The 12,477-nt window shown below is 49.0% G+C and overlaps 1 protein-coding gene and 1 pseudogene across 2 annotated transcripts in view; one reads left to right on the top strand and one right to left on the bottom strand.

Annotated features, from left to right (window-relative positions):
* Positions 1-7,293, top strand: part of CCDC127 (coiled-coil domain containing 127) — an 11,349-nt gene extending 4,056 nt beyond the window's left edge. For both annotated transcript variants that reach the window (XM_040462421.1, XM_040462422.1), the window contains exon 3: positions 6,023-7,293. In XM_040462421.1, the coding sequence (XP_040318355.1) occupies positions 6,023-6,684 (662 nt within the window). In that variant the 3' untranslated portion in view covers positions 6,685-7,293. The remainder of the gene's footprint in view (positions 1-6,022) is intronic.
* LOC121021776 (poly(rC)-binding protein 1-like) lies at positions 2,735-5,209 on the bottom strand (annotated as a pseudogene).
* Positions 7,294-12,477: the final 5,184 nt, after the last annotated feature.

Here is a 12,477-nt window from a genome sequence, read left to right as displayed (position 1 = left end):
AACTTTTTTAATAAAAAAAAAATGCCAAAATGTTTTCCCAAGTGGCTGTACCATTTTGCATCCTCAGCAGCAGTGTGTGAGGGATCCAGTTTCTTGGCATCCTCCACAGCATTTGGGGAGGTCACCGTTATTTTTATTTTACGCCCATTGTGGCTTTAATTTGCATTTCCCTAATGGCTGATAACATTGCCTCTTCCATGAAGTGTCTGTTCCAGTCTCACAGTGATTTTCTAGTTGTGTTGTGTTTTCGTGTTGAGTTTTGAGAGTTTTTACTATATTCTAGATTCTCATACTTTGCTAGGTATCTGATTTGCCAGTATCTTCTTCCACTCTGTAACTTGTCTTTTCGTTCTTTTAACGGAGGCTTTCACAGAGCAAAAGTTTTAATTTTGATGGCGTCCAGTGTGTCACTTTTTCTTTCATGGGTCATGCTTTTCCTCCTGAGAGCTCTTCAGCTATCCGTAGATCCTGAAGATTCTTGTTTCTTGATAGTTTAGTCTTAATGTTTTACACGTAAATCCACGATCCATTTTGAGTTAATTTTTTTTTATGAGTATAAGGTATGAGACTTAATGTTTTCTTTCTTCCTTTCCAATCTGTCTTTTATTTCCTTTTCCTCTTTTTTCTTGCACTGGCTAACGTTTACAGGCCTCCCTTGAGAAGTTCCTATCTTAGAGGAAGAGCGTCCAGTGTGTACCGTTAAGTGCAATGTTAGCTGTGGGTCTTCACAGGTGTTCCTTGTCAAGGCGAGGAAAGTCCTCTCTGTTTTTATGTTTCTTTCTGTGTTTTTATCATGAATGGTGTTCAGTTTCGTCAAATGTTTTTCTGTAGCAATTGATAGGATCATGTGATTTTCTTCATTAGGCTACTCATGTCGGATTACACTGATGGGTTTTTGAATATTGAAGCCTCTTACATTTTAGGAATAATCTCCACTTGGTCATGCCATGTAATCCTTCTCACACATTGTAGAATTACATTTGTTAGTATTTTATGTCTGTGTTCATCTGCATTTTATTATTTTAGCCATTTGTCGGGGTTCTCCCTTCTCCACACTTTTTTTCCTGTGTTTTTTTATTTCATTTATTGTGTTTTTCAGTTTTAAAATTTTCATTTGGGTTTTTTTTTTTTTTATATATCTTCTGTTTCTTTGCTTAGGCTGTATATTATCATGCCTGCTTTAAACTCTTTGTCAGGTAATCCTAACGTCTCTGTCATCTCGGTATTGGCGTCTACCAATACTCTTTTTAAATTCAATTTGAGATATTTCCGATTTTGGGTATGGAGAGTGATTTTTTTTTGTTTTTAAACTGCTCAGTGGGGAAGAGGATGCTATTCTTTTTTTTTTTTTTTAATGTTTATTTATTTATTTTGAGAGAGTGTGAGTGGAGGAGGGAGAGAGAATGCCAAGTAGGCTCTGCACTTACAACACAGAGCCTGACCTGGGGCTCAGTCTCACAAACCATGATATCATGACCTGAGGTGAACTCAAGAGTCGGACGCTTAACAGACTGAGCCACCCAAGCACCCCTGAAAAGTGATTTTCAATTGAAACCTGTGCATTTTGGCTGTTAGGAGCCTGACCCTTTATTTGGACATTTTGTGGCAGGCTTCTTGGACAGGCCTCTGGCAGGGGAAGGGTGGTGCTGCCGCCTGGCTCTCCGCGATGGATGCAAGTCCGGGCTCTCCACTCAGCCGCTGGTCCACAGACGCAGAAAGGAAGGATCCCCTCATTATCACTGGGCAGGAGGTACAGCTCCCCCAGGTCTCCACTGATGCTCCCTGGCTGGGAGAGGTGGGAGGGTCTTGTTACTTCCCATCCTCTGGGGACATGGCGCCTCTGACACCATCCCCCTGAGTGGGAGGGGTACCCATCAGCCTCCACTCCAGCAAGTGAGGTGGGGATGGAGCCACAGCGACTGTGCTGTTTGGTGGGAGTAGAGTGGTTATTGTCCAAGCTCTCTGTCTTGCTAGGCCACCTTCCTAGTCCTTTGGCCAGAGAGAGCAGACTTTTGCTGGGGCTTTTTAAAAGAATGTCTTCACCGTCGCCATTTCACCTCCAAGTCTGGGATGTGTGAGGCAAATGAAACTCCGGGGGACTCGCCATCACGGTGTTCCTTGGGCGCCAAGGTCCCTGGCCAGTCTGCCTGCGGTTCTCTACCTTCAAGAGTCTTCTTATGTTTGTTGTATGTACGATGGCCAGGGTTTCTTCTTTTTCTTTTCTTTTTTTTTTTTTTTAACAGAACTAAACTGAAATTTATTAATATTTCACTCTTAACATTTCTTATCAACAAACAAATGAAATTCATGAGCCAAAAACCCAAAATAAAACCAAAAAGAGAGAAAAGCATATAAAACTAAATCTTGATCCCAGCGTTAACAGTTGAACAGAGAATGCGATATTTAAATTCTTAGCAGATGATAGAGCCTGGGTGGCTCAGTCGGGAGTCCAACTTCAGCTCAGGTCATGATTTAGTGGTTCATGGGTTCGGGCCTCATGTCAGGCTCTGTGCTGACAGCTCAGAGCCTGGAGCCTGCTTTGGATTCTGTGTCTCCCTTGCTCTCTGCCCCTCCCCCACTCTTCTCCATCTCTTTCTCTCTCCCTCAAAAATGAATAAACATTAAAAAATAATAATGAATAAATTCTTAGCAGATGATAAAGTGTAGAAACTAAAGACTTACAAATTATTTGAAACCTAGAATCACTGACCAGACGTTACACAATTGGATCACGGGAAAACAGCAGAAAGGGGTTACGAGTGAACCTACACTGTTCTAGCTGCACCCCATGCTCTTCTCAGAGGAAAGCCTGGCATTGATTAGATAGTGGGCCAGGCTAATAACTGGCAGCAGAACCAGTGATAGTAATCTGCTTAGCAGAAGAGCCTTCCACTGGATTGGCAATTTTGATCTGGGCCCCGGGCATCTGGCAGATCTCATTAATGCTGGCGCCTTGGCACCTGATTATGCAGCCAATTATTTGGAATGGTGAGTTCATGGGCAGTTTGAATAGATGCATCCAAACTTGCCCAGTAGCCTTTCACCTCTGGAGAGCTGGAGTGAATTCTGGCAAATCCAGTCCTGCCATGCATCATGGCAAAGTGAGACTATCGTCTTGCCACCTGGTTTGGCTTGGCCAGATCAATCCGAGAAATGGCGTGTTGTCCTTGAGTGGAGTATGCATCTAGAGGTGGTCCCTCCAGGTCATGGGTGGCATGGGGGTAGCCCACAGACTCGCTGCACCGATCTTAGCTGTCCACACAGATGACTGGAGAGCCGGCTGGCATGGGCTGGTACAGAGTGGTGATGACTCTGCCTTGGACAGACGGGGAGAGTGTCTCCAGCATCACCAGGCACATCTACTTGACACACTTGGTGACAGGCTGCAGCACACCAGTGATGGTAATGGCACGCTCGGTGGTTTTGGGCAGCATACCCCTCGCCACCTGGACCTGGGGCCCCCAGGGTGTCTGTCTTATATCTGCCTTTTCCAGTCAGGGAGCCACACTGGGTAGCTGGCACCACCAGCCTCAGGGTAACTGGGGGCCTACTGGCCACTATGCTGTTGGTCATGGAGCTGTTAATATCTTCTTTCAGCATGTCAACGATCATAGCAAAGGCCTTACAGATGACATTGGTGGGGCCGGGTGGAGTAATGATTCTGTCTGGACAATTCTCCCAGGTGTTGATCTGATGTTCATATGCCACTCTCCTCGTGGATCCTCTTAACCAACTCCCCTTTCTTCCCAACGATGCTTCCTATTTCCTTTCCATGCGTAGCAGCCAAATGGTGAGAGTCACATTTAGTTCACTTTTAATCACACTGGCGTCCAAGGGGAGCAGCGGGTGGTGTTCAGGGGAGTTCCCGGGTTTCTGACAATACTTAGGAGGAAGAATAGGAAAGAGTACTTCTATTTCTTTAAGCAGGATCCCCAACTTTCTTCTCTGCCTTCTGAAACTGGGACTGCAAACAGTTTTGTCTAGCCAGAGTCCTAAGGCAGAGTTCTCCAAGATCAGACCCAGACTGAAGGTTTCTCAGACTTCCAGGGCGCCTGGGTGGCTCTGTTGGTTAACCATCCAACTCTGGTTTCAGTTCAGGTAATGATCTCACGGTTTGGGGGTTTGAGCCCCATATTGGGCTCTGGCTTACAGCATGGAGCCAGCTTGGGATTCTCTCTTTCCCCCTCTCTCTGCACCTTTCCTGCTCACTCACTCTCTCTAAATAAATATTTAAAAACAAAAACATTAAAAGAAAAAAGATTTCTCAGACTTCCATTCTGCCTCCACACTTTCCTCTGCACGCCTCCCTGGTAATCTTACCTATTATGTGTCACATCCCTGTCCCATCTCTTCATGGAGGCCTTCGTGATTCATTGCCACCTACCCCAAACTTCCCAGTCATCAGCCTGCACCGTGTGGCCTGATGTTCAGTTCTGTGTGTTCTGTATCAGTCGCCACTTGTTCTGTGTTTCAGTTGTGGTACTTTTATTAGATCATACCTGGGTTAAGGCAGGAGTGGCTCCCTGACTCTGGTTCCCTCCTTGACCCTCTGCTCTCTCTTGCACCCCCAACTCTCCTACTTCTTATGAGCGTCTGTGAGGATTCTGTTCAGCACCTGCTGACGTCCAGAGTCTGCTCCAGCTCCTCCTTGATGTAATCCCTGCAGCCCAGGCCTGTCGGCTCCTGGAGGCAGTCGGCTCAGAACACGTGGTGCCCGCTCCTGCCCCTGTTTGTTCTACCTACAGGGACCTTTCCTACCAGCTGCTCCTCATTCTTCCAGACTTGTGCCCTCCCTGACTGCACTCCACGCTGAAATAGTCCTTTCCTTCCCTCTTCACACATACCTCTCTGTGCTTATCAAATGGTATTGTAACTGTTGCTCTACTGGTCACTTCCCCTGCCTGTGAACTTGGGCCAAAGGAAGACATAAAGATATGTTTTTTCAAGTGTCAGTTACCAAGTGAAATAGGACTAGAGGCTGTTTTTAGTTGAGGAAGGAATACGTTTGTTTCTATGCTTATAGAATTGGGGTGGCTGCAGGTGTCATAGACCAGTGAAGATTCCCAAGGGACCTGGGAGAAGGAGAACCAAATGGTGAGGACACCAGCTTGAGTGCTGGGGGATGGAAACCCCCAGAGAACCTCCCCGGGGCTGAAATTTGTCCACACAGCAGACGGCAGAGGCCTGGCTGCCCCTCGGTCTGCCCCATGTTTGTGACGTTCGAGTTTCCGTGCTGGGGAAAGGGGGCCAGGCCTGTCTTGAGGTTGGACCTCTTACTCCACCTTATTTTTATGCACCCCTTGTCAGAACAGAAGCAAGCCTCTTTGACTTCAGCTGCTTACTAGTGATGACCAGGCAAGGCTGAGTGCACTTTGAAATTACTCAGTTCTGTAATCACCAGCCAACAATACATGAAGCATAGCTATATTAACTTTTATTTATTTATTTATAAGTTTGTTTATTTCTCTTGAGAGAGAGAGAGGGTGTGCACGCGCGTGGGGTAGAGTTAGAGAGAGGGGGAGACGGAGAGTCCCAAGCAGGCTCCATGCTGTCAGTGCAGAGCCTGACACGGGGCTCAAACTCACAAACCATGAGATCATGACCTGAGCTGAGATGAAGAGTCGGACACTTAACTGACAGAGCCACGCAGGCGCGCTGAACTTTTAAACCTTGCCAGTAGCGTATGCACTGTAGTCAGAGTGGGCAGTGGTGGTGGGTTTGAGAGCAAAAGAAAGCAGTGGTAGACTTTCTTTGCTGTAGGAGATGAGGCTGAAAAGGGAACTGTCAGCAGCCTTGTCACACTTGCCTTTTGGGAACCCCTGTCTGATTTTAAGATGTGGACTTTGCTTGCTATGTGGTTTCGTACCAAATGTTATCTGTATCTCTCAGGGCTTAAGATTTTATTGAAATGTTGTTCTTAGCTGCTTTGTGCCTTTTTGTTTTCATGCTTTTTAAAAATAAAGCTTACAGAACTTCAACTCTGACTTTTCATTAAATGTCTCTTCTAATTTATTCCTGTCAGGTTGGATTTGGTCTAGGGAGTCCCAGAAAGAAATAGAAAAAGAGAGAGAAGCGTACCATCAGAGAACGGCTGCTTTCCAGCGGGATCTTGAAGCAAAGTACCACGCCGTGATCTCCGAAAACCGGCGTGCGGTTGCTCACTTGTCTTTGGAACTTGAAAAAGAACAAAACAGAACAACTAGTTACCGAGAAGCCCTTATCTCTCAGGGGCGCAAGTTGGTAGAAGAAAAGAAGCTTCTGGAACAGGAGCGGGCTCAGGTCATGCAAGAAAAGAGACAGCTGCAGCCCTTGAGAAGCACATACCTGAGCTTCCTGGAAAAGGAAGAAGACTGGCAGAGGAGGGCCAGGCTTGTGCTGAAAGAGTTTGAAGATGCTCTTACGGAAAGACAGAGCATCTACTGCAGCCTGCTCCTCCCTCGCAGCAGGCGGCTGGAGATAGAGAAGAGGTTGCTGGTCCGAGCATCCACTGACCCGGTTGCCACCGACCTGCACATGGCAGCCGGCTTGACCGACATATTTAAGCACGACACATACTGTGGCGATGTCTGGAATACCAACAGACGCCAGAATGGGAGACTCATGTGGTTGTATCTCAAATATTGGGAACTGATTGTTGAACTGAAGAAGTACAAGGCAGTCGAGAAAGCCATACTAGAGAAGTAGGGCAGGAGTGAGGCATGCCGTCTTCACCACGCTGCGGCGTCTCGGGGTATCATTTTCTGGTTTCCTTCTGCCGCGTGCGCGTGTAGCACTGTCGACCGAGTGTTCTTCCACTCCCACCACCCTCTGAGCGGGACACAGGGTCCCGCTTCCTTGATGCTTTTCAGCTCTTAAAGATGCAGTTTCTCAGGAGGATTTTTTTTTTAAGCTGTAATATTTTATTAGGCTGAACAGTGTAACCTCATATCTGCGCTATAGGGTAAGATTGTTTTTAAGAAAGTCAAATACAGTACTGATTCTCAGTAGTGTTCTGTCTGTTTTTATCACTCCGTAAATAATTGTTTTCTCCTCCAATTTTCTCTTTCCTAGAATTATAAATAAAAGTTGTCAGGTAACAGAACTGCCTAATGATGATGACAGAAAATAGTAATATTATTGAGGATTCATGCTATTGTGAGGGTCTCTCCCACCAAAGGGAAAGAAAGTGTTTCCTGTATTCAGTTGATAACCTTGGTATGTGTTTTGCATCTGGCTTGTGTCCATGTTCAGTTAGCACATGCTATGTATTTGCAATGACATCTAATAAAAACACTTGCCATATAAAAGCAACAATGCCACCTATGTGTGTAATTCTTCACTCTTTATAAAATGTTTTTGCATAGATTATCTCCCTTTTCGCCACAAACTAAAAAAAGGTAGGCACTCATGGTCCATTTTTCACAAAGCTAATGTGAATCAGCCTTTCACACATCGCCCCCATAATCCCACCCCTAATCTTAGTACATGGGAAGGGTGTGTAGCAAATGCAGCAGAAGGAAAGGCACATGGGACCAAGGGAGGAGCTTATGCAGCTTCCAGAGTCATCTCCCAGGGGGGTCATGGGAGTGCTCCCCTGTCCCCCACACCGGCAAGGACTATGAACTGTCACCAACCTGGGACCCCGGAGACAGCCAATCTCTGCCTGGCGTCCCAGATTGCAGACTCGCAGAAGGGAAGTCAGTGTTACCTCAAACTGCACGAAGTTTAGACACACTGGGCTGCTCTTCCTGGTCGTGGCAGGGGGACCCTCCCCAAATCCAGGTTCCCTGTGCCAGCCAGGGGCCAGCCTTGCAACAGTCCTTTGGAAGACCTGTGGCCTCCCGTACAGGCGAGGCAGCTGAGCTAGGGTCAGGAGAGGCTGCCCGGGCAGTGTGGCTCCGGAACTGCCAGTTGCTTGGTAGTGAGAGGCCCAGGAGCAGCTAGATTGAGGTCTGCTTTTGAACCCTGTTTCCACCCAGCCTGCCCGCCTGTCTGTGGTAGGGAGACAAACTTTTACAAATGCAAGCTGACAAAAAACAATGTTTAATAGCAGGGGAATATCACGAACTGGATTCGGTCTAGGGACCAAGTTTTGCCGAGTACTTAGCGGCACTCTGGATCTGCATCATTTATGCTTGTGTGTGGTTTTTAATCACTGGGAGCATTTCAGACATGAGAAAGTGGCTCAGAGCTACGGTAAGTCCCCCCGAGTAGCCGGGGTCCTCCGCCCCAGGCTCTGCTCTTAGCTGCTGTGCTCTGCGCAGGACAGTTGCCTGCTTTTCTTCTCCAGCGACTCCTAATGTCACCTTTCTGCTCCATTGCCACTCCTCGATCCAAACAGAAATAACTTATTCAGGTAAACCTGACCTAAAAAACTCTGGTTATTTGTATTTGCTGGTGCATTATATCCTTGCCTGGAGTGGTGTACGTTCAGTTTTACTCTGATTTTTCAGGTGTCCTTGCATAAACCACTTCTTTCCCCTTGGTTTTTTCTTTAAAATGAGGAAAGTTCAGCCAGCCATTCGGCAGGTAACTTTCAAGGTGAATTATTAACCCTCATCCTATTTTCTAACATCCAACGTGCTCTCAGCCTAGCCTCCGATAGCTCGATAACTATGTTCAGATAATTCAAGGCAGTTTAGACACTGGCTTGATACTGCAAAATCAGAAAGACAAACTTTCTACAGAAAGTTATGTTAGGCCAAGTGCGTATCTTGTGGCACAGCTGCCTTCCATTAGCAAGTTTCATCGAGGGTTAATCTGATGCCATCCCTTTTCACGCTGATTTTTTATTAGGCTCGAAATGTTTACACCATGTCATGCCTATGTGATGACTTCACAGATACAGCAAAATATGTGTGGACTAAGAGGCTACAGTAGAACATTACTGAAAGAAAAGTGTTTAAAACAGAAAAAGGATCGGAGCCAGGAGCTGTTTGATACGTGTGCAAGATTTGTGGGGACTTGAGAGTCAAACATCATCATTTGTCCAGGCTGCTTTCTGGAAATTCTCAGACTGACGCTCCCGTCCCTGGAGGGAGCCTGTCTCTGTGGCAGTCAAGAAGAGGGGTCATTTCACAGCCTGTGATTTTAATTGATTTGGGGACTCCAGGTTATTGTGGGTGGGGTTGCAGTGATTTCCACAGGAAGGGCTTGGACGGGGCAGGGGCGGGGCTGTGTTCAGCCTCTGCTTCCTGTGGAAGTGCCTACTTCAGTGTGCTTCACTTTGGAATAAAGTTGGAAGGCACAGGGTTTGACCTGAATGTCCCCAAAATGAAACAGTGCTATAGATTAATCCCACTCAATTTATGTTAAACATGCCTTTCCCCCCTTGTTAAAGTTCAAAGAGACAGATCAGAATTCTTCCACGTATTTCTTTGTGTGTGTACGGTTGTGTCTGTCTATAACTGGCTGGCAGAGGAAGTTGTTGATTTCATGGTGACAAAGTAATTCTGCAAACGCACCAATGATGCGTAGTTATGACAGGGAAGTCTTCACCCAAGAACCTGTGTGTTTTTGAAAAGAGAAGTTATATTTAATTAAACTACGTAATGGAGTATTTCTGTGTGGGATTGTTCAAAGGTCTGATGGCCGAACAGTTTACCAAGATCATCTCTTTAAGGAGAGGGAGGAAAAGTTTGTCATTAGTTCCCCCGTTTTAGTGTCACTTCAGGAAAGCCGATGTGAAGCAGACACGCGGGCACTGGTAAAGACTCAGCCACGGCGTGTGCTCACTAAGCTATCTTGTGAGGGAGCAGGGGACCCCACCCAGCTCAGCCGGAGCTGGAGAGGCCAGAGAGATGTCACAGAGCTTGCCGGGAGGGCTGTGCGCAGCCAGAGCCGGGCCTCCGGATGTGCCCGGACCCGCCTAAGTGGGCTGTTGCTCACCGACACAAGGTGCTCCTCTCTTCCAGCAGTGACAAAAACAGCTGCTCCCTTTCTCTCCGGATTAGGACTCTGGCTGCAAGTAACAGAGATCAATCCAAGCTACGTGAGACAGTAACAAGGGGGTGGCTTACTCGAAGACATGACACAGAACCCTCAGGGCAGGAGTGGACAGTGCAGGCCAGTCCCTCAGAGAGGAGCCAGAAACGGCAGCACCTGTCAGCAGCCTTGGCTCAGTGGCTTCTCTGCTTCGCGTGTGCATGTTTGCTTTGGTCTTTCTCTTCCGGGGCCTCCTAAGCTTGCGTATTACCTGTTCTATTCCCGTGCGTGGCAGTTTGGGAACCGGGGGGGGGGGGGTTCTATGCTCCTACGGCATTCGAATGGAGAGGGTGCAGGGAAGTCAAGGTGTGTGGCCTTTGTTAACATCAGAGGAAGTCTCGACGAGAAAACGAGGCTTCGTGTGCCAACCATCGACTGCCTCTGCGGCAGCTCTGAGGGAAATCCACCTTCTGCAGACTCCCTGGCAAGTCAGGGTCTTGTCAGGGTGCAGACTGCGGGGAAGCATCGCGTCTGAGCCCCTCCCGCAGACCCCCTGCCCCCGCCACTGGCAAGTCCTGCTCCAGGGGGAAATGGCTGCACCTAAGAGGACCTGGGCTTCACGGCGGGGGGGCGGGGGGGTGCGTCTAAGGGTGGGGCAGGGCACCCCGCTGTGGGGGACTCCCCTGTATCCCTGCGTATAATGTCCTCGCAAGGACACTGGCCGCTTGTGGGCAACCTGCGGCCAGTGGGGGATGAGTGCCAGGCTGCCCGGAGCCAAAAGCACAGAGGCTCATGGAGGCGTGGAGGGGGTGTTGAGAGGGTTTATCACATGAGGGCAGATGCTGCTGCCCCCACTGAGGTGCTGAGAAAAGGGCTCTGGCACCACTGAGTAGCTCGGCAGTGCCTGCTGCCCACAGGCCAGGGCTGCTGTTGTAAGTGAGGCCCACTGGTGGCGGTGATGTTGTGGGTGGGTTTGGGCCCCAGGCTGATGGCATTCAGGACTGGCAGGGGCAGGTGGGTGGAATCGCTGTGATGGGCATCAAGACCCAGAAGACAGCCTTCACCCATAGGGAGCTGCCGCGGTGGCCAATGATAGAGATGGAGTCATAGGGTCTAGTGGGTGGCAACTGATCAGGGTGTTGCTCAAGCCACAAAATGAGAAGGAAAGAGACAGCGTGAGTAATACTAAGAGCCACAGGCTCACGTCTCCAGGTCTTCTGGCCACGTCCCCCGCACAGAGGGTTCCTTGGATCAGTCGATCTCTCCTCGTCTGGAGTGTCCAACTGGAAAGAAGCATCTGGAACAAAAGCAGGGTAGGAAGGACCAAGTGGAAGCCCCTGAATCTGCACTCCCTCTTTGCCAGGATAGGCAACAGGAAGCAGCGCTGACTTCCTGGAGGATGTGCGATGATTAAGCCACCACAAAGGACTTGGGGGGAGCAAAGACCATGTCCCTGATGTCCTGGAAAGACGTTTCCCAGTGTCCATCGTGGTCCTCACACTGTTCCTGCTTAATTCAGGTGTCTGGCCCCTAGGAAGACTGGGTAGATTTGGGCAGTGATAGGCCCCTAAGCTTCACCAGGAGGAGAGACAGTCGAGCTGCCATGTGGCACCTTCGCAACCTCTTGACACCCGGCCCTCTGCCCCGCTCTCCACCTGCAGGATGGGTTTTCTTGTCCCCACAGTTTGCCCTTGGGTTGGAGCCGTGCCCTCCCCGGCATGAAAAGCACAGGGATGTGCCTGGGCCCTGGCAGGATTCCTGGGACCGACATCACATGGGCATCGTCAGAGCCTCTGATTCCCAGGCTGGGCAGGTGTGGCAAAAACCCATCGTGGCCAGAAATGGCACTTTCGGGGTTGGGGCCCAGCAGGTCCGCGGGAACAAGTGAACGACAGGCACCACGATGGCACAGGAGGCACAGGTCCTGCTTGGCTGCTTCACATGCTTCAGAGTTGCTCTGACTGTGCCTCCCGCCCCCACCATCCTCTTTGGCTTTCATGCGTTCGTTCTTCAGGGGCACCAGGAGCGGGAGCCGTCAGGAACATTCGCTACCAGCAGACGCCTGCATGCCTACCTCCTGCTTCAGTCACCACAGCACCCCTGGGCCCATCTCCGCCACAGCTGCCCATGTACGTGCTGGGTCCTATCCTGCCAGCCACAGACACAAACAGTTTCAATTAATTCACTCCTTAGAGTTAGAATGAAATCACTGCAAAATTTTGCTCTGTGACTACCCTCTTTTCGAGACCTTCTTAAAATAACAAACTCCATGTGCCTGAAATAGGGTTCAGAGACTTTGCCAGCAGGATGGACCTGTGGAGATGGCCGAGGGTGAGCAGAGCAGTGAGGGTGGTGGCTCAGAAAGCAGATCTGAGGGGCAAGGGGAGTTAGATGTCACCTCTTCCCTCCTGCCCCCTGGTTGGATGTCCTCCTTTCCTGAAAGACCCAGGAGGAACCTTATTGCCTTCCTCAGTAAGCAGAATCCTGAGACAGCTGTCACTCGGGAGCCCCACATCTTAGGCAGCCCCACTTGGTTGTGGAGAGAAAGGCATGGGACATACCCGGAGAGGGACT

This window comes from Herpailurus yagouaroundi, unplaced genomic scaffold (assembly GCF_014898765.1).
Source record: "Herpailurus yagouaroundi ecotype Mexico unplaced genomic scaffold, PumYag 321, whole genome shotgun sequence".
Taxonomy (NCBI): Eukaryota; Metazoa; Chordata; class Mammalia; order Carnivora; family Felidae; genus Herpailurus; species Herpailurus yagouaroundi.
This window is presented reverse-complemented; position numbering and strand designations above follow the sequence as displayed.